The sequence below is a fragment of the Cryptomeria japonica genome, chromosome 9 (assembly GCF_030272615.1).
Source record: "Cryptomeria japonica chromosome 9, Sugi_1.0, whole genome shotgun sequence".
In the NCBI taxonomy this organism is placed as follows: domain Eukaryota; kingdom Viridiplantae; phylum Streptophyta; class Pinopsida; order Cupressales; family Cupressaceae; genus Cryptomeria; species Cryptomeria japonica.
Genome location: NC_081413.1, coordinates 714,480,559 through 714,503,245, shown reverse-complemented (window position 1 = coordinate 714,503,245; position 22,687 = coordinate 714,480,559). Strand labels below are relative to the sequence as shown.

Sequence of the window (22,687 nt, the reverse complement as noted above, 5' to 3'; positions counted from 1 at the left end):
GATGAATGACATGTGTCATGGGTAGAAAAGGTTAATGAATTAATTAAATAAATAAAGATTTATTTAATTAACAGAAGAAGTGGGATCAATTAAATAAATAAGATATTTATTTAATTCAGAAAAGGATAATTTAAATAAATAAAAGTATTTATTTAAATGAGAAATAAGGCTAGAAGAGGATAAATGAATTAATTAAATAAATAAAGATTTATTTAATTAATAGAAAAATTAGGCTAAAGTAATTAAATAAATAAAGATATTTATTTAATTAGAATGGACAATTTTAGGTGTCTACAGATAGCATCACTAATTTTTTTCCCCAAAATATCTTCTCTTTATTTTGTCTAATCACATGGATGTATTGATACATCCATTTATAGTAGGTATTGTTGGGGAAATGGTGTTGTACACCTTGCATAATAATGTTTCATTGTTGTATTATTTTATTACTGTGTGAGGTGGACATGGAATTATATTGTAATATCATATTGTATTGTTGCACCTAGGAGCACCTAGATGGACGTGCAACATGTAGAGATTCCCTTGGAATATTCTTGTAAGCACTTGACGAGTTGTATTGACACATTGGTATTATTATATTGTATTTATTTAATATTGGGGAATGTAATTGTGATGAAGTACACAATATTAAATGTGGATCAAGGGTAGGTAGAGAAAATATTATATTTTAATGTCACATGGTTTTGATGTAATACCACTTGGTGGTTTTGTGGGAGCTTGTGTTTATAAAAGCAACCACAAGGGTAGTTGTTTGGGTTAGCCAAGTTAGCTTTTGTGAAGGAGGAAGCATGGCATGGGATGTGTGGATTCATGCTTGGTCACATGGAGTGTTTGTTTATGGATGGAATTTTCGAAGGTTTTCCATAGTTGTATTGTAATGGACGGATTGCTGATAATACATGGTGGATGATGCTTTTGGAGGTTGGTTTTTTCCCTCATGAGGGTTTTCCCAGGATATATCTTGTGTCACATTTTCATGGGTATGTTGTCTATTCTTTGCATGTGGATTCTATGTGTTGATTTTGTTAAAATCTATAATGAGTTATATGGAAATTGTCATAATGTTGGCTACAAGTTTCCTTACAAGTATTTGAGGTGGGAAGACCCTTCATCCTGCTCAAAAGAGTTATCAAATCATTGACATCTTCAATGAAGTCATATCTAGGAAGAGTTTTTGGCCATCTTGCAATGGTAGGTCTTGGGGTCTTTAACCAATTATCATTTATGTTCTTCATGAACTTATTAGAATTCCTATCAAAGTAGGCTATAGTTGACTACATTCTGATATCAGAAAACTTTTCAATACTGGGACACCTAAAGATAGAATCAAAGAATTCCTCATCAAGCCTAATCAATTCCTTTCCAGCTTCATCATTTACACTTCTACTAACTAGATCAAAGTGAGTCGCAATTGCCATCACAAACTTAGGGTCCTGAGCAAACATGGGGAAAGTTGCTACCAAGTTTAATGATAGATTCCATTTGATGGTAGGAAGAAGGCTTCTCAACCTCTTTAGAAACTCAGATAGGTCAACATGACCTATTTATGTACCTCTTATATGATCAATATTGGATGTGATCGAAGAAGGCGGAAAGATTAGATGGGGGTTTTGCTTCTTGAACTTCATGGCCCTCTTGCTTGTATATACATACATACATACATACATATATGTATGTGTGTATATATGTATATATGTACATATATACATATATGTATATATATATTCATGTATATGTATATACATATAGATGTACATATATATATATATATATATAGTTAACTAATAATATATTTTAATAAATTAAAAAGTGCATTTGAAGCTATTTTATTTTAGTTTATAACTATTTTATTTAAGTTAATACATGTAGACATAAATGTTATGTAGTTCTTGATTTGAAAATTTTAAATATTAATATTTTGACATGTAAATGGCTATCAAATTTAAGATAAAAAGTAAAGAGTTTTTGTTAATATACTTGCGCCACATATTCAATCTTTCCTCTCATTTAAAGATGAAATATAATAATAAAAGGTAACTATATAATAAAAGTAGCACTTTTCTCTCATTTCATCTTTATTCAAGTTATCCTTGGCATCCAATTTTCAATTTTGAACAATTTGTTCGATCTAAGATGTCCAAAGACAAAACACTTAATTTATTTGAGGTTTCAAAGCAAGAACACCCTCTTGAATTCCACATTTGGGATAAAGGATGAAAACTCATGACTCCAAAATTAATCATTTGTTTTGAAAGATTTTTGACAAATTTTTTCTTGACATCCTGGAAAATTTGACCTAAATTGTTACAATCATAGCAGTTGCTAATTTCCATACATGAACATAGGATGATGAAAAAGTATCTATAATAAAATACACTCATAAATGTATTATTGGTTATTGGTCCTGTGATCTAAGCTCCAAATATGCCTTTCAAAGTACAATGTTCTAAGCTCCAAATACCTATTTCAAAATACTTAAGTACAGACCACCTAAATTAATAATTTGAAACTGTGTAAGAAAACAATTTCAAAATATTCACTTTCAAAAAGCTCGGATTACTTACCATGGAAAAGTGATTGAGAACACTCCATTCTTCAAGTCATTCTTTCCTTTTTTTTGGAAGAAGAGATTTTTTTAAGTACTTACCTACTAACTTGAAACTATGTGAAAAAAGAAAATAATCTCGAGTCTCCACCTTCAAAAAGGTACTTTACAGATTATGATGATAGTTACATTTAATAAAGTTACTCTCTCAAATATCTATAAATATATCTATTTAAAAGATATTTTTCATAATTACATTGATAAGTTATTTTTTAAAATATTTTCAGGAGGGGATCTTATAGATAGTTACATTTAATAAGTTATTTTTTAAAATATGTTCAAGAGAGGATATTATAGAGCACTCTAATTTTGTGCCTCTCAAAATTCTAAGTTTTTATTTTAAATCACTCAATTTTGTAGAGCTGCTTACTTGTCAAGTATTTAGAAAATTGGTTTTGAATCCACATGCTCAAATATGATGCTACATCAGCATGTTTTTTAATTGAGGTGTCCAAAATAGTCCCAAAAAAAAAGACTAAAGCTGCACATTAAATCATGTTCATTGGTGCACTAAGTTGTGCACTAAATCATGTTTATTGGTGCACTAAGTGATGATTAATGGTGAGATGATGTGACATCACATAATTGATTGCTTTATTAAATTTACTGAAATCTTTTTCAAGATAAGTATTGACATCACATATTTAATGCTCCACTAAAAGACTTATTTTACCCAGCTCCATTATAGAGCCCTCTCCCCTCTATCAATTTTGAGTTATTACATTTTTTAAAGAATTACTTCAGTTCTATTTAAAATTATCTTTGTTTATTTAATTTATTTTAATTTAACAAGCCATAAAATTTGTCATCTGAAAGACCTTGAAATATCAACATAAGATTAGCTTCTTGTATGGTCTAGTTATTACAAGAATAGCTATCACATTCAGGCAGTTATTCCATTACCTTTCTGGCAAGCATTGTCAAGAAATCAATTACTAAGTAGAAATATAATAAGAAACATAATCTGCGCATTATAGTTTCACAAAAACGATGTCTCCACAATGGTAACGCAGCAAATGGACATTCATGATGCAGATAATGTACAATTGCTTTATTTGTACTTGTAAAAATCATATTTGAAAGTTTGCAATAAGAAACGCCTATGATTCTCATCTCTTATTAGTCCAAATTGCTACATTATTGTGCAGCAAACTTCCCCTCATAATGAAGAAGATTATTAGTGTTGTACTCTCACAAATAAAAACATCGTTTCTTAAATTAAAACATCTCAAAACTGCCCAATCGTAAGATTTGAAGGGCAAAACAGTACCTCCATTCCAGATCATTAAGAGTACAGCTAATCCTAGAAAAATAACTTATCAGTTAACACTCTGATGGCTCTACCACCCTACCGACGACCACCTTTCCAGGCCGAAGGAGCTTCATCTTCATCCGAATCGACATCTCCATACTGCCACATGTTCAACCTCCCCTGTTTGGCCTTGTCCTGATGCTCTTCTAAATTATCAAGTGCAAGCTGCCTTTCTTTGGTATCCCACTTTTTCTTCCTTTCCAATCGAGCAAGACCCTCCTGTGAAATAGAAAATTGCAAAAGAGATCAATAACCCTAGCCAAGAAATGTCCGGGCAAAGAGTAATAATCAAAATGTATTTACAGGAAATCGATGGCAAAATGTATGAATTCCCTTTTTAAAGTTCAAAATAATGGTGCTTGTGAAGAAAAGCCTCCATTACCTGAAGCATTGCTGCATTTATACTTGAGCCTGCTTCAGCATCGACAAGGGTTACTACTAACACAGGTCCTGTCCCTTGCCCTTTTACTTTTCCTCCAGAGGTGTCTCTTTCTTCTACCATAGCCATGAGTTCCTTAGAAGTTCTCAATGTACACTCACTAAAGTATTCTGCTGCCTCATTTCCAAAGTCCTCATCTAACCCAGGCACTTTTATGTATGCCAGGCTGCAAAGTTGTGCTAGACCAGGAGCAGAAGCGACAGATCCCTCCGATGGTCGCATCTTACTGTAAGGAACATTTTCTTGGTTACCATAGTCAATGTAAAACACTTCAAATAGATCTTTTGGAGAGGCTATACTTCCTCCTCGTGGAGCATTAACCACCTGCATGGTTGAAATAGAAATGACAAATAGACGGCTTAGACAACTGTAATAATATTAAAACCTGAATCTAAGAAAAATAGCAGAGGAGAAATCATAATGCAAATATCAAGCTCAATGAAGGCAGCTAATGTTTCTCCAAAAAACTCACCATTGCCCTGTTCCAGGAACCATCTGCACTAAACTGTGCAAGAACAATATCTCCCTTTTTCGGATTGAAGCCTACAACAGGAGCCTTTTCTTGGACACTCAAATTAGCAAGCTGCTGCTGAATGGAAGAAACTCTGGAGTCACCAGCAACTTGAACATAAAATCTCCCACCATCAAGAACTTCGGTAACAAGAACCTACAAAATTTACAGGAAATTTAGATGTCGCAGAACATGAGAGGCATAATACCCTAGTACATAACTTGCAATAATCACCTTCAGCACTTCCTTCTTTGATGTTGAATCAGAAGCACTTCCATTAGCAGCTTCTTGACCTTCAACATAATTTTCCCAGACCTGGAACTCTGGAATGTTAGTAAATATATATACCTACATATATATCTACCAAGTTTTCCCTTTCAGACTGATAACATACACATCTTCAAAATTCCTACTAAAGAAAAAATGATAGCACACTTTCTAATGATTAATTTATTGATCCGATTTGAAACACAATCTACCCCAGGAAAGTCTAATTCATTAATCCTGTTAAGAGGTACAATTCATTCATAACGTTGGAGGTCCAATTCATTATAATGTTGAAGGGTCAAAGGGTCAAGGGCTCACAAGTATAACACCAAGTACTACTGATGGGAGATCAAAGTTCTCGTCATAGTTGGTTCAAGTTTTACACGATACTAGATCTAGATGGTAGTATACACTCGAGCAATGTGTGGCTTGACAGAGGTATTGGGAGTTCGATCAAGCAAAAAAACCCGAATCTGTGAAGGAATTGTGGCTCATTGTTGGAGTTCCCAACAAAACCTGGAAGATTATAGATTAGAGCCCAAGCTGGTCTATCTCTTACAACAAATCTAATAGGTCATTAAACTAATGAGGAGGTGAAAAGCCAAACCTTCAAACGTTGCTTTCGTGCATTTTCTTCAGCCTGAGCAAGAAGGTGGCCATCAACTGTCCTTTCAGCACTAAAGGATGGATGTAGCTTGGCAAGACCAGCCTCCAACAATGCTACTGCCATGTTTGTTTTAGACTCCCAGAGGGATCCCAAATAAGTGCCAACCCTATCCACCGTCTCAACCTCTATCTGCCATTTGAAAATATCCAGTCTAATATTAGATGAGCACTATTTTTATTAGTTCTGTGCAGATTGCAAAACTTAAATCATTCTATCATAATATTTTTCCCGATATAAAGAGGTTTTACATGACTAAAATTCACATTGCTGCCCTCACAAATGATAGCCACTGACTAACAATGGTTCCAAACAATTGAAACAATTCCAATGTAATCATAAATTTGCTTTCCAAAACCTACATACCTCAACATCACGTTGCAGTATTTTCCTGCGCATGAATGCAATTGCTTCATCTGCATATGGTTCACCACGGCCTGGGCATCTTGCACCAGCAAATGAAAATGCAATAGTGCATGTCTCCTTTGGAATTACTAATTTAAAACGATGTCCATTTAAGACAAAATCAACTATGGCGGATAACCTTCTTGTTCGTTGCAAAAATGGTAGAAAATCCTTGGTTTTTTTGGCAGACGCCTGCAAAAAATATTTGAAGACAATATTATTCAAAATTTCAAATTATACTAGCATTTACTTTCATGACAAAATTCAATCTAATTGGTTCCAAAAAATTATTAATCAATTAGAGGTAAGAACATATATCTGATTTTGCTAATAGGATTTTCCAAAAGTTTTTATTTACCATTGAAAGATCTTGAATATGCATCACAGGAGGATCCCTGGCTGAGTGTATTCCCTTCTTTCCATGAAGGGCTCGTGATTCTGCAGCAAGTAGAGCATCATAAAAGTTTGACCGCTCCTCAAAGTCTCTGTGTCTAATTACAGTTCCAAATCCCCTTGCAACCACCATCTCACCAACATTAATTCCATCTGGTTGGTTGGAAGTTGATATTGTGGGGACAACATCCTCGAGCTCACCCTTAGAAGGAGATACTAGAAAGACGGAACCAAAATCCATAACTCTTGAATCTGGCGCTGCTGATGATGGAGGTGGTGGTGCAGGACCATCAGTCCCTACAACTTTCCTAGAATATTCCATTGTTACATAGACCTGCAAAAAAGTAAAGATACCAAATTATAATCCCTAATTTCAAACCTCATAAATCTTGTAAAAGAACTAACAAAATAAACTATTTGCAATTGCTACAAATTGAGGATACCTGTTTGCCAATTAATCTAGTACGTAAATACTCCTTTGCTTCACGAGCATAAGGAGCTGGCTTTTCATCTTTTCTTCCCATTTTTGGAGATCTTATACTTGACATATTAACCCGGCGTTCAGCCGAAAGACTTCCATAGGGAGCCGCATCATCGGCAACAACAATGCAATCTCCACTAACAACTTCAATAACCTGAAAATATTGGGAAATTATGCACACAAAACAAAATGCAGCTGTATTTTGTTTGCAGAGGACAATTGGGAATAGATAAAAACACAATCTTATAACACAGCAATCAATCTCTACAAAAGAAGACAAACCTTTCCAGTGAACTTGTCATCACGAATAGCTTTTGAATTTGACGGTGGTGGCACATAATTAGTCCAGATCCTCAATCGATCTTTCTTTGCCTGGAGCTCAGAATTTTTGAGGCGCCTTTTGGAATCCTCCTCCATCATACTAGCACTCCATTCAACATATTTAGCTAGACCCTGGGATGAAAAAGGAAGGCAGATAGAGAAAACCAAAAAACAAATAAGGTCGCCAGGCAATAAAATGAAAACAAAGAATAATGTGTAGCATAAACAGTCAGAAGAAAATGCTTCAGAGATGGCATTATCAATTTAGAGAAAAGAACTTCAAAATGTCAAGCTCACAAAAAAGAACTTACATTTTCCACGAGTTCTAAAGCAAGATCCTTTGCAACATCACCATCAGGGTAATGTACTGAACCAATTAAATTACTAAACTTGTCGACCCCTTCTAAAACAACCCGAACCTGCAAATTTTCGATCACAATTCTTATCAAAAAAATTGCATGGATTAAAACAAAAAGAAAAGGACCCGAAAAGTAGCAAATTTTGAAATAAGCAAAATTGAGGGAAAAGAATTGAGAAGGTAAATAAAAAGAATTCAGAAAGCTCTTGATTAAATTTCAAGCTTAGATAAATTAAAACGTAATCAACTTTCAGAAGGTACAGTTCAGTACAGAGCTTCGCATTGTTCCCAAGTCAAAATTAAATTGGTAGAAGACAATGCTTTTGGTCCAGCATACTACTAGAGGGTACCTTATCATAATTCAGAAAAGCGGTCGAGAAGATTTCAAAACACATGACATTCAAATGCAAGGTATGAATGTATCATTAATCGAACCAAAATGGCAGAGAGACTGAGAAAGCAAAAAGAGCAGGACACAGAAGAGGGTTTGTCAAATAATGGCAATGATACTAACATTGCAAAATGTGTATATGCTGGAGAAGGGAAAAGTAGCAAGTTCATGGTGGAATCAGAGAATCCTAGCTGGAGAAGGGGAACGTAGCAAGTTCTTGGTGCAATCAATGCATCCTTGAAGAAAGGTAGTCACTGTCTAGAGACATGTAAAACCAAGATGACCCTGAGGGTGAGGTGCCTGGGGGGGCTTCAGGATCTACTTTTGTGGAGCAGGAGGTCCCATGAAGCAAAAAAAAATAATGCTAAATGATTAACTGGAATGTTTTCCTGAAAATTAGCAGCCCCTACCCTTTTAGGAATGCAAATTTGAGCTGGTGAAATTGGGGTGGGCCTAGAAATCGCCCCACCAGCTTAGGAATTTTTTTTGCCATTTGTCAATAATCTGACATTTTAAATTCCCACCGGAAAAAGAAATGGAGGAAAATCGATGTTTATTAATTTTACGCACAGAATTGTTCATGAGACCACTAGCTTCCCAAAATTTTGGAGCTTAAACTTTTAAGCTGAACTGCACTACCAAATTTAAAGGCCATCAACTTTAAAATATTCCTGAAAAATCTCAGCAGCACCCACTCAAACTTTTTAGGAAGCCCCCCTCCATGGGACCACAGCCTTACAGGGATTGGCAAAGTGATGCATATGGAATGGTGATGGACAGCTGCAACATATGAAGGACATGGACTTTTATCAGGAAGATATGCCAAATCCCTTCAACAGATGACAGACCAAGAGCAATTACTATCAGGAGTATGGAGATGATAGGAAAAGTAACTAAATCTGCTGAGAATAAAAATACAAAAATGCAGGTAATTAAATCAACTGGGGAGAAACAATGAACAATGTCATGAGTCCGGTCAATTCATGAGGTGAATTCCAAGGCATTGTGCAATTTTCGTTAAATTTCTAGTCTAAATGCACCAACTTTTTGTACTGCTATTCAAATTCGTTATAGCACAACTGCCACTCTGGTCACTGTTTGTATTATATTTATCCTTATATCTTCAAGTTAGAAAGAACCGCATTCAACAGCTGGATAAAATTTTGTTTACATGAACCAATAACCTCCATTAAGTCAACCACTTGGAATAACATTTGGTAAGAAAAGGTTTCACTTTAAAAAATAAAAAATGAAAATCAGAAATGAAGCAGGGAACTCACATCCCTATTTAACACTCGCAATTCTGCAAAATGCTTTGCCTCTCGGGCAAATGGATCTGGTGGGACTTCAGAAGCTGCAGCTGTGGATGCAGCAAGCCTCTGTGCCGTTGTTAAAGATGTTGTTTCAACTTCCCCATTTATATCCTCTGAGACCACGTCAGAGGGTATTGGGACTTCTGGTGCAGCAGCTCTTCTTCCCATAGAAGGAGACTGTGTCAACAGACAATCATGTATATAACGAAACATGAATTAGAAAAAGGTTCCATCATAGAAATCACAAAATGCAAGAAAAGTTTAACTGAATGACAGTAAAAATGGAATAAGTTAAATAACTCACCTGGATCCCTGCCATGAACACTTGAACAAAATTGAACTCGGGGAGTAAATAAACCCGTAGTGTACTACCATCTCTAACTTGCTCCACAAAAGCTTCCATGGGTTTTCCTTTATTTGCCGCTAAGAGAGACATTGCATCAAAATTGCTTGGATCACCAATCGCTGATGGAGGCAGCTCCCGGACGGATTCCCCTGATGCACCAGGTGTCTGCAAAAAATAAATGCATAAGTAGCACACAAAAGCATGCTAGCCCAGTAATCCTTATAAGCTAGTATCCAAGCCTTAAAAAACTGTGAGCAACTAAATATTCTTATCACCTTGGTCCAACGGCCCAAACCTTGTGTTTTAGCTTGCTCTTCCAGCCGTCGTAACTCTGCTATATAAGGACTCACTTCTGCTTTTTGTGGTCCTGCTTCCCTAACCTATTATTCCAAATACTTTGCTATGTATCAAGATCAATTCAATGAATGGGAGATAACTTAAAATATTTAAATAAACTGTGACTAAACTTGTGGAAGAAAAATCTCACGCAACAAAAGGAAACTTATTTACAACAAAACAGGTTCTGTCAGAGGAATCATCAATTTCATTAAGCGGATTTCTATGCTAATGAATTTTGAAACATTTGACAAAAAAGTCAAAGGATTGTAAATATTTACAATTAAAAATGGACAAAACGTACCTTTGCCCATCCTTCGGAAACAACCATGTAGGCAACATTTTTGTCACCAAGAAAAACTGATCCGAATTCCCTGTTTATTGAGGGTACAGTGTACTCAACTCGAAAGGTTACTTCCTGCCAAAATCAGACAACAAATGATTGAATTTTGCAATAACTTTCGTTATTATCACAAATCAAAAATGGAGTGGAAACATATCATTTATCAATTGCAATAACTTTCGTTATTATATCACAAGTCAAAAATGGAGTGGAAACATATCATTTATCAAGAATGTGCAAAAGCAAGCGACTTTCAGCACCTTTCCAATACAGAGCTTCCTCAAAAAGTCTCTACTCTGCCATGCAAACGGCTCATCTTCAGTCCCTCTGCGAGCCTGCATTGCATAGAAATATTATGTTACTCCAATCACAGAATGTCACAAGCCAATCATGTGCAATAATAAGCTCAAACAGATTGGAAACGCAGTTGGCTGTAAGAAAAACAAATTAAAACTGGGAATTTGTTTTCTTTATCATTAAACTTTATACAAACAGAGAAATTTGAGTTGAAAATTGCAGGGTATGTTTTATATTACTTAACACAAATATTCAAACATCATCCCTAGAAATGAAAAAGACAGTAAGCAATCGGCACCTACAGAAATACTCAGAGCTAACTAAAAATTTAATAATAGAAAGTTCCTGAGAGAGCAATTCATAAAAACTCAAAAACATATACAATAATTGACCCAAATGAATTTGAATCTCCCAGAAAGATAGAACAGGCACTACAAAGGTCCAGAAAAAATGCACAGCACAGAGAACACATTCAAGAAAAGAAAATTACCAGTTTAGGTGCTATAATAGATGCCAGTGTGATTGTCTTTTCAGGTGGCAGCTCTGTCTTTGCACTTCCCATTATCAAAAGACTATCACCAGAAGGCACTGCTTTTACTTTTCCTCTCAGCCATCCTGAAGCCGGTGCTGTCGAAGCCATATTTAAAACTGCAAATGCACCAATTCAAATTCAAGAAATTCATAGCCATTGTTTTCTCTTCAACCCATGCAATCATAACAATAGAAATTAAAAACTACACATAGCATTGAAAATCAGAAAACAAGTTCGGAAGAACAAAATTGGTCTCATTATTTTCTTTCTGTACATATTAGGGAATCAGATTCATATGTTATACTGTAGTTGCAAACTTGAATGTATTAATGCATTAAAGATTGAACTTGCAGCTCAAAGTCAGCTCGTTCCAACATATAGACAATGGCAGTTTGCAGATATGATAGTGCCCTCATCTAATTGTTGCAAAATCGAGACGTGTTGAATCTCTAAATGCACATATTCCAGACCATGCCATGCCAGAACCTGAGAACCCTGTGGGGCATGAATCTCAAGGCTGAATCTCATCAATTCAAAATAAAAAATTTAAAATTCAAGTCGACAGGAAAATAGGAATCATGAGGTACAATGACCCAATGGATATGTGATGATTGATGATCATCAAACCTCTAGGTATATAATTTATAACAAAATCGGTATTATTATCATGTTCTACTCTGTTTGAAAATTACATTTTGTCATCCTAAATTCTTTTAGGGTGGCTCTAACTTCTAACAACCAAACATCCAGCTCGATTGTATTAAAGTCGTCCACAAAAAGTCTGGATATTCCAAGTATTAGCCTATTAGAAATCTTCAAATTTAAATGGAAACTAAATCACAGAAACTGAAGAGAATACAACAGTATTTACTGCAATATAAGGATGATAGTGACAGAGATGCACATAAACCAAATTATCTCTCTCACTGATGAGAAATCTGGGGAAAATCAAACGGATGGGTGCACAGAGCCTCACCGCCTAACCGTAGGTTAAAGGTAATACAATAATTTAATTGATACTCCAGCATGGGCAATACTATTACTATTTTGAATAAGAAAATGATCGCTTAATCTAGTAGTTGCAAAATCAGGATTATGGCACTCCCAGAAACTATTTCTAATCATGCTTCAACTCCAGTATCCAAGAAGGATATGATATATCCTAGAAGGATGTCCAGTCCATGTCAAAGGCACAACCATATGAAGTCATGTCAACAATACGTACATACTGAAACATGTTGAACTCCACACTCAAACCCAAGGAGCTTGGTGTCGGAGACTACTGACAGAAAATTAAAATCTGATCAACAAGGCAAACAAATAGGGTATGCATTTACCGTGGTGGAACAGTGAATATATTTTGAAACGTGTTAGTCTCTGCACCCAAGAAGTTTGAGACCGGGAGCCTACCAATTTAAAATCGAAAAAATCGATTAACAAGGATAATAAAGACATCTATGATAAATGAAAGAACAATGAATTGCACATTAACGGATACTCCTACATTTGGGGCCAACATAGAGGCACATAGAGGCAGACTGAATGGCATATCCTAGACTCTTGTCTATATACCAAGCGGCATTGATCATTTAAATAAACGGATCCCCAAACATTGATTCTATATGCAGTGAACAAAACATTGGAGAAAAAAAATCATGTTTTTCCTGTAGCTAAGCCCAGTCAACCCCTCATTCCGTCAGAAAGTAATCAGGATTTGTACACACTGCCAACGCCCACCATGAATCTCAGGCCATCGTAGTTAAAATTAATAACATAAAAATTTCATGGATTACTACCAATCCCCCACCAATGCACATATCCAGATCCAGAAGCATTTTTAATAAGATAACATCGAACCCAAATATCTTAAATCTAAAATTTTTATACAAGACAACAAAATCATACAACCCACACATCCTTCTAAAAATTTCAAATGATATACCAAAAAGCAATTTTGGATCAGAAAACGCAGATCAAATGGAAAAAATACTCCACCCAAGTTTTCTGATCAAAACAAAAAGACAAGTTTTTGAACACAGCACCAGCAGACCTCATCGATCTCTCATGTCTGCTTTCTCTTATTTTATTTCGTTCTCTTCTGCTTATTTTTTGATAAATCTGTGAAAAGGACACTAACTTGACTGTGAAAAACACACCGAATTCAAAAATCTAAAACCCTCCATACCTATCTGCTTAGAGAGATCCGCCCACAGGGAAAAGGCCTCAGAGGCCTTGAACTACACCAAATCAAGCCTGAAAATAGGATCTTCAACCCTCTAACATGTGATCTGCCAGAATAGATTTTTTTTAGCTATAAATCTATTGGGAAAGGACGAATATTGATCCAATCGAAGAAACAGGAAGAGAAGGAATCCTCCAGTGTTTTCAGTATATAAGGAACAAAGTCCTGGTAAATAATAAAACTAAAAATTAGAAACCTCCAAAAACCGCGACCGCAAACTGTCTTTCAATCACATGTTCTTTCAGTTTATTGACATCTCGCGAATTTAACTGAAACAAAATTTTGACTCTCAGCTTATACGGCTAAGATCTTGCCCGAACCTGCTGGAGAATCTGCAATCGTCCGTATTGGACTTGTATATCCAAATCTATTTATTGCGCCTGTCTACCGTTCGTTTTTTTTTCAATTGAAATATTAATGCAAGTGGGTTTATATGTGTAAAACTCGAGTTTCACTTCAGTGTTTTTTTGTGGCGGAGTTTACATTGGATAAAAATAGAAGATTTCGCAAATTGCAAGGGATAAAAAGTGTGTACCTGTGAAGTGCGGGTTCTTATTTATGATTGGAAGACCGTATTAAAAAAGGGTAATTTATACGGAGGTAGGTTTATATTTATATGCATCTCTAGACACATTCTTGTGGATTTCATTTGTTTTTTTATATATATATTTGATAATTATGATATAAATCATGTTTAAATATTTATTCTTCATTTTCACATTGCCATTTTCTTATCGAGTCAATTTTACATATGTGAAACCAATTTCATGTTCATAGAACTGCTATATAAATTTTGAAATTTTGATTTTAAATTTTGCCAACTCTTACTTGTTTTTCTCTATTTTGACTTGATTTGATACATGTTCGTGTGATTATTGCTTCATAGTCGTATTTAAAGACATTAATTCATATTTTAGAAACATCCTAGCATTATCTTATAATCATTTGCTTTCCTAGAACATACAAGGACTATTTATTAGAGAAACACTTCACTTTGTGCACTGGACAGAACAACATTTACTTAAGATTAGTCTAAATGGGTGGCATAGTTGGTTAATGGCTTTGGGTTCATCTCATGTAGGTTCCTAAGATTGATTCTCTCTACCCAGGTTTACCTTGCAACTAGCTTGTTTGGGCTCGATCCATCATCTTAATAGGTTGTAGGGGGGCTTGCATTATCAAAGTGTTGAGCTTGAAAAGGAAAAGAACATCCTAGAGGACTACCAATATGCACCTTGAGGTATCATTTGTTTCTTTTTCTTAACCAATTATAAATATCTTGATACAAGCACAAAGTGGAAACAGACATGGTTTATTTCCTATCTCATTAACCCTTAGAGGAAACATGATGTAATTTGTAAATCTGAGTAAATTTAGGCATAACAACATGTAAATTAACACTTCAAGAACACAAAAGAAAAAGAATAGAAGAAACACCAATATGCATGGGGAAAATTGTTCTGCGTAAAAATAACCCCCCTCTAAAGTATTGAATCAATATATTAATTTGCAACGATAAACACAAACTACGATACACTTGTAGGCTCAATGTTAAAGTGAATAATGTCTACTACCTAGTCAAGGTTGTTGGAATCAATGAACACTGAGAGGGGGGTGAATCAGTGTTTTACAATTTAAAAACTTATTAAGTTGATTCTTAAGACATCGGATGCATAAGAATGAAAGTAAAGTGCAGAAACATAAAGCAATCAACCACACAATCATAACACCTAGATTTTTATGTGGAAACTCGGAAAGGGAAAAACCACGATGGGATTTGAACCCACAATATTATTATACTATGGCCAGGAGTATGATAATATTACATAAGGGGAATGCACTTGCATTCAGGCACACTGTTGAGAGCTCACTATTCAAATACAAGAAGGGTTGCAACCTAGAGGAAGGTTCGCTACCTTCCAAGTTATTACAATTGATTACAATAATGAATGGACTGAAGTATAGCATCTAATTATGCCAAAAAGCAGTTCCGGTTAGGCTCAAATTGATTGTTGCAATTGTTCTGACTTTCTGCTCTGTTTTCCTGCTTTGTCATACACCAGAGCACCAAAATCTTCACACACATTTACCAATCTTTGCACATTCGCTCATACAAACTTCTCACACACATCTCATCCACCAAAATGCTCAAATGAATTAGTCTTATATATTCGCATCAACAAAATGAATCATTTCTCATGTTGGTTTCCAAAAACCACATAACACGCAACATGAAATGTGTAACCTTAAGTTAGCTTAATTTGTCCACAAATCCATATGCAGACCTAAACAAAATGATAAAAAGCTTTACACAAGTTGGTCCAATTACCTCAAACATGAAACCAATCACCGAAATCAACCCAAAGATTTTGCATCACACATTACACCAAAATAGCCTGCTCTTCCTAAACTACTGAATACCGGACCTTTAATCTTGCTCATGAATCAACATCGGATATCAGGATTATGGAATAATCTGCCTTGAACCTCAAATCATCTGCCTCTATCACCACAACCAAAGTTACACAACCAAAATCAAGATATGCGAACTGTACTCATACTCTACCAGTTACTGTGTTCCACCTTCCAGACTTATGCCTTATGAACAATATGACTTCCGATAAATCAAATCTATGTACATCTAATATGATTTCCAAACTGGGTTGCCATTAATGACAACTCCTAAGCATTCCTCGTGCATCAATCTTCACCAGAACAGTGTCTCTTGCCAACAATCTCCCCATTTGGCATTGATGGCAACACTGTGAAAAATGAACTATACACTTAAAACTGCAAAACTTCAAAATTTTAAATTCTCCCAAAATTCTCCAAGACTCTACAATCTCCCCATGAAGATTTGCACCATTTTTCACTCTGCTCTCTCCCACTTTGACAGCAATGCCAAAGATAAGAATCTGCCAAAACTTATATACAAGGATATGTACAGTTGTTGACAAAAATTTGAAAATATATGCAAAAATTGTTCATAGGGACAGCAAGTGGTTATCCCAAGCTTTCTGCAGACTCTCCAAAATACTGATCATCCCACTAAAGAGATAGGTGTGCATCTCTACTCTTCTTCTATTTGTCGGAACACTCTTGTTTAGAGCATCCTTTGCATCTTGCATACTACTCATCAGAGAATCTATTAGGGGAGTGATAAGACTCCTCACTTCCCCACTCTACCCAAAATTTTGTCCTTTTCTTGACTTAAACTCTTAATCTTATCCAATATACTCAAAAATTGTGGTTCAAAATTGCTAGTTGGGACTGATTGAGGTGCATATGACTGAGGCATACTAGCTAGTTGGGCCTTCACATTCTCTTGTTTTCTTGTCAACTTCCATAGTAAACTTTGGCAAAATTAGACATGACTTGTATATTTGATCGCCTTCATCTAATGCATCTTGAATACCCTTCATAGCAATTATTAAACTTACCCTATCACTCTCAATCATCTTCAAAAATGTTTTCAGTCTCATAACATTAAATCGATTCAAAACTCTAGTATATTTTGCCTTCTCCAAAGACACAAAATGAGATTCTACAACATTCAATATACTTCTAAGCATATCAGAGGGATTATCAGTTGTGTCTGGTTTTAAAAATGGCAAAATTTTCTCCAATACATCTCCTACCAATGTTATTAACTCTTTATCTGTGGTATGGGACTTGAGTAGGTCCTCACTGGCTTTTGCTTGTGCAAGAGTTGCTAGCTTCAATGCTTGAATCAAAGATAAAGAACTCAGATCAATAGGCTCTTGAGCAAAATAATCTGAATCAGTAGCATCTTTGGTTTTCTTTGTCAGCTACAGTGTCTCTTGCCACTATCACCAAACCTGATCATCCTTCTCTTCTCCTTTCTCCTTTCCTGCCACCTCTGCATTTTTACCATTGTCTTCACCCTTTTTAGCATCAACTTTATCCTCAGCTGCCTTATCTAAAACAACTTCTATCACTGGAGGATCCTATTCAACTGCACCAGAGTTATCAACCCTCTGATCAACATCAACTGCACTGCATGCACATTAGTCTACTTTGTCAAAATGGCCTTCTCAGATGTTTGATCTTTCTGCACATCAACAACGACTGCATGAACTTCTAGAACAGATGTATCCTATGATTTCTCTCCCGGTTGAGTTTCATCATGTATAGGATTCACATCATATCTATGATTTATCAAAAATTGTCTCAAAAATTCTTCAGTCTCTTTGGTCACTTCATCTATTTTACCGAGCATGATTTTATTGACTCTCTTCTTGCTTCTGAATCTCTCCTTTGCAAGCTTTACGAGTCTAACAACCTCAACTTTAGAAATTATAGAACTCAAATTCACTAATACATATTCCTTTATTATTTCATCCTCTAAACTTGTTGTATGCCTCCTTGCATCCAAAATATCATATATGCTCTTGGGTATCATGGATTATATTTCTATTAATGCTTTACTATAAGCATCCATATACTATACAACTACTTCCTCTATAGCTCTTTGGTTTTTATCATCAAAATTTTCATAGCATACAGGCACATTCTTCAAATTACCATCCTTAAGATCTTCATCAATTATTTCATTCAAATACATTGGGGGCACAACATCATAAGTACCTTCAACTTTTCTGGACTTCAGAACTTCATCCAATTCAAACTTCTGCTTCTTGCTCACTCTGGCTCTACTGGATGGCTCTGCTTTAGCTCTTGGCTTCTTGGTCGGCTAGGCTCCACTGGATTGAAGCTTCTTTACTACCCTTGCATAAGCAGTTGTCTTCTTTACCTCTTTCACCACTTCATTAGATTCAGTTATTGGTTTTGACTTCTTAGGCTTTACCATATCCTCCTCCTTTAGTATATGTTTAGATCCCTAGCCCTTTTAGTAGCTTATTTTTGTATTCCCATTTGTTCAATAAGCTCTTCAACTTCCTTTCTGACTTTCCTCTTCCTTGCTAACCCAGTGAATTTCTTATGTAAATCTAAATCTTTCTACTTGTAAGTACCGAACCTCTCTTCCTCCTCATCTGATGGTTTACTCAATAGGTGTTGAGCATATGCATCAAGTTGTAGCATCCTAAAATTACGACACTTGCAATTTCGACCGCATTTGGGTCTTCACGATGGCGACGCAACACTAAACCTGAATGGAGACCCCGAAACTTGCTCATGACACCAAAAACTGCATTTTTCCAGCACCCTGGCCTGATCCTCCTTGCACCCTGCTGTCCCGGGAGGTGGGACCAGAGCACCCAGCGCCCTGGTCCCCCAGGACCATGGCGCCCAGCGCCCTGGTCCCTGGCCCTATTTTGGGCCCGGTCTCCTATGGGACTTCGGGCCTTTTTGTTTGCAAATTGGAAAATAACATTTCCTGGTCGCCCTAAGGTCGGGAAAATCAGTCTTTTAACCCTAATTGACAAGTATATAAACTACATTTTCCTCTTTCATTCGATATGATGGAAAAAGCGTGGAAACTGTACTCAAGCATTCAAGCATTCAAGCATTCCTTCAAGCAATTGATCATTCTAAGTCTCCATTCAAGGCTAAGTGTTGCATTCAAGACAAGGATTCAACCATTGAAGAGGAGATCACTTACAACACATTACATGCTACAACATACAACATACAACAAACAACAACATCTATACCTTCGCACATAAGGATACAAACATCCTTACAACAAGGTACTAGTACTTGCTTTACATTACATTTACAGCATTTCTCATTTCTTGGTTAATTCCAAAACCTGGGTTTGACCTAAGGGCAAACCCCTAATCCCTAACCCCCCAATCGTCTTCACTTTTCTGTGTGTAGGTTGCAGGTACGCGGTCGAAATTGAAGATCTGGAATCCTTGTGCAGAGACGAACAGATCCCCCTTCGTTTCGCGGATTTTTCGGAGGACCGTGTGCACGCCGGGCGCCATCGTCCCGTCAACTTTTGCTCAAATTTGCAGGACAGCGTCGTCTCGACATTTTACTGCTAATTCTAGGTCCGCAGCTTCATCCTATATCCCTAACTCAGTTTATAAGCGAATCTTTCTCACTTTCTATGCATTCCTAGTTCAATCTTTCCATCTACATTCTTTACAAAAGAGGGTATCCTTGCTATCACAAACCCTTGAAACTCATATAGAATCCAATCTTGCATTGCGTGGGATTGGATCTTGTGGGTTTCAACCCCTCTTTTGAATGTAAAGTCCCTCCTAAGTGAAAACCATCAACCCTAGTGACTCCCCCTTCTCTCTCCTTGGAGTTGGGGAGGGGAGAACGACTAGGGTTCGATTTTTTCGCTTTACACAAGTGTATTTCCATCTACCTCATACCCCATGGGCATGATCCAAACGGTTCTAGGTTTAACTGCCTCCATGTGACATTAATCTTTTTCTACCATAAAGCATATTGTGTTCTCATATTTTTCAATAATATCTTTTGAGATCATCTCTCTGCTCTGCATTTTTGCTTGAAATGATTTGAAGTATCCCCATGAATTAGATTTTTGAGCTAAAGTATCACCCAATCCCTACAAATCTTCTTTAATTTGGACTACCATCGGTTTATCATAAGCCCATTATACTTTTCCTATTCCAGGGATTTCATTCAAGAAGTAAAGTGCTAAGAAAACAATCAGAGAACTGAATTTTAAAACATGTTTCTTATCTTGTTTTATCTTCTTCAAGTTGCTCATTAGCTCACTGAGAAGCACTCCACACAGATCATATTGTTTGTCCTCCTTAAGAATCTAATAGGCTACAAATATAATAATACCGGATACTGAATTCTGTTTGCTAGACTAATACACCTTATATCTCGTCACCATTGAGGCAAATCTCACATCATGTTCAATGATATTACTAATTGTCATCAACCAGTTGTCATGTTGGGATCTAGCAACCTATGTTACTATTGTGTTGTGAACTTTCCTCAGACCGGGGATATCACTAGTTGCATTCAAACAAGTTACAACTTGAATGGCTTGCTTCGTAATCTTGTGAGGTCTATCTAGCCATATAAACTCATCGTAGATTTGGCTCAAGATATACCTAACCCATTTGAATTCATCAAACACCGAAAAATGAACAAACTGGATAAAACCCTTGTCTTGAAATGATTTGAATTCGGGCTTCAAATTCCCCATTTCCTCCATCATATGCTTGGTGTATAGTGACAACATGTCCACATTTCAAAGCTCCTTGATATTACAGTGAATATATACCCTAATATCTTCATTGTGCAACATGCCATACGGTGTAGAAGAAAAAGCTCCTTCTGGATCATCTTCAACCAATTTGAATGGATGTTGCTTAAACACTGCCCTTGTCGTTTCAGTAATTCCAACTACCAACGGGGTTACAATTCCAGATACAGATGCCATTTTGAAATTAGGGTGTGAAAACAGCTTGAACACGAATAAATACCTTCTCAAATTCAACTGGATGCTAAGAATCGTTGTCTGGTCACTTCAAACTCAGTTATCACTACTCAATCTCGTTCGCCTTTCTCTACTGCTCTTTCTCTTAGTTTGCAATGTGAAGAATGAATGATTGAAATGCTTTTTTATCCACCAAAAACCTAACTTTAAGTTGTAATAAATGCACAACCCTAAAGGCTTTCCGGATACCCTATTTCTCAAGAATTCATTACCAAATACTCATATAGGCATGTAATCTTTCAGATGTCAACTACACAGCTAATCTCCATCATCCACAACCATCCTCAAACGGTTACAAATCTCTGATAGGGGGTTTTAAGGATCTGCATGAAAAGTTTCTCCCCAAGGCCAAAATGCCTTAGTTACCGGATGAGGTTCCAACACCAGAATCAGGTGTGGAGCCATTATGAACATTTGAATCTTCCTTCTTAACCCACATCTTCTTATGCTTCTCTCTAACTTATTCAACCTTTGATTTGTCTTTTTCATCTGATCTATTATTGTCTACCAAAGCATTCTTGCTTACATTCTCACTTCTACAATATTTTGCAATGTGATCAGATTTGTTGCATGCATAGCAAACAACATTTCCTTGCATAGGCCTAAAGTTCATTTGATTTGGTCTCATTCTACATTGATTAAAAATGTGTCCAAACATTTGACAAGCATAACATCTCTTATTCTGAAAATTATTCATCATTGTTTTGCACATGTTTGACTTATGACCAAAGTTGTTGCATATGAAACATTGATCAGTAAAGGTAGGACCATTATTCATCATCCTATTATTCATCTTATTTCTGCATTGATTTGCCACGTGACCGAATTTACCACAAACAAAACATTTACCATTGAATTTATAGCCATTAGGTTGCCTTGCCGAAGGTTTCTTGTTTTTCTAATGATTGCTTTGTTCAGATTCAAAGGATTCTCCTTTCTCATATCCAAGTCCTCACATGTCTTTCCCATGTCTCTGACTTTCCAACATCTCATCTAGCCTGCCTGAGCTAGATTTGAATTTTTCTCTTTACTCTTTAGCAATAGAAAGATCATCTCTCTGAATTATGATCTGCCTTTCAAGTTCCTGTCCATCATTCTTGCATTGCACCAATTCAAGTTTCAACTGATCATTCTCATAGTTCAACCTCCAACATTCATCATATCTATCCTTCAATGACAGAGTCATATTTTCTTCATTCTTCTTTCTCTCATCAATCTCCTTTGTCAGCATCATCACAACGGATTGCATCTCATTCTTCAAGACTACATTCTCTCTAGCAAGCATCTCACATTCATCTTTATTGTCTTGTAGGGTTTGATTGTCAATGCTTTGTTCTTCTTTCTCCTTGAGTTTATCCATCACCTCCTTTCTCTTCTCTCTTGATGTGTTCACTTGTTCTTTCAAAGATTCAATGAGATTTTTCAGTTGCTTCTAGACTTCTTTTCAGACTACTCTTCCCTTTCATAGTTGCATCAAGATATTCAAGTACCACAATAAGTTGCTTCTACAAACCAGAGTCCATTGATTCAATCTTCCAGATCTTCCTCTAGTTATTAGGTTTCTTCCAAGGAACTAAGCTCTGATACCAATTGTTGGAATCAATGACCACTGAGAGGTGGGGGGTTGAATCATTATTTTACAATTTACAAACTTATTAAGCTGATTCTTAAGTCATCAGATGCATAAGAATGA

At 36.0% G+C, this 22,687-nt stretch overlaps 1 protein-coding gene across 2 annotated transcripts; it reads right to left on the bottom strand.

Annotated features, from left to right (window-relative positions):
* Nucleotides 1-3,656: 3,656 nt before the first annotated feature.
* Nucleotides 3,657-13,809, bottom strand: LOC131048548 (ribonuclease TUDOR 1). 2 transcript variants are annotated; one of them, XM_057982543.2, is made up of 17 exons: nt 13,521-13,809; nt 11,294-11,451; nt 10,767-10,841; nt 10,468-10,581; nt 10,103-10,207; nt 9,786-9,992; nt 9,449-9,658; nt 7,731-7,838; nt 7,381-7,551; nt 7,061-7,252; nt 6,583-6,951; nt 6,186-6,416; nt 5,763-5,951; nt 5,123-5,203; nt 4,850-5,044; nt 4,321-4,701; nt 3,657-4,157 (listed from the first exon to the last, which is right to left on the bottom strand). In XM_057982543.2, exons 2-17 carry the CDS (start codon nt 11,441-11,443, stop codon nt 3,975-3,977), a joined length of 2,961 nt encoding a protein of 986 aa, XP_057838526.1. In that variant the 5' UTR covers nt 11,444-11,451; nt 13,521-13,809; the 3' UTR covers nt 3,657-3,974. The 2 variants fall into 2 exon arrangements, with proteins under 2 accessions (XP_057838526.1, XP_057838527.1); XM_057982544.2 differs by lacking the exon at nt 13,521-13,809 and adding an exon at nt 13,331-13,349.
* Nucleotides 13,810-22,687: the final 8,878 nt, after the last annotated feature.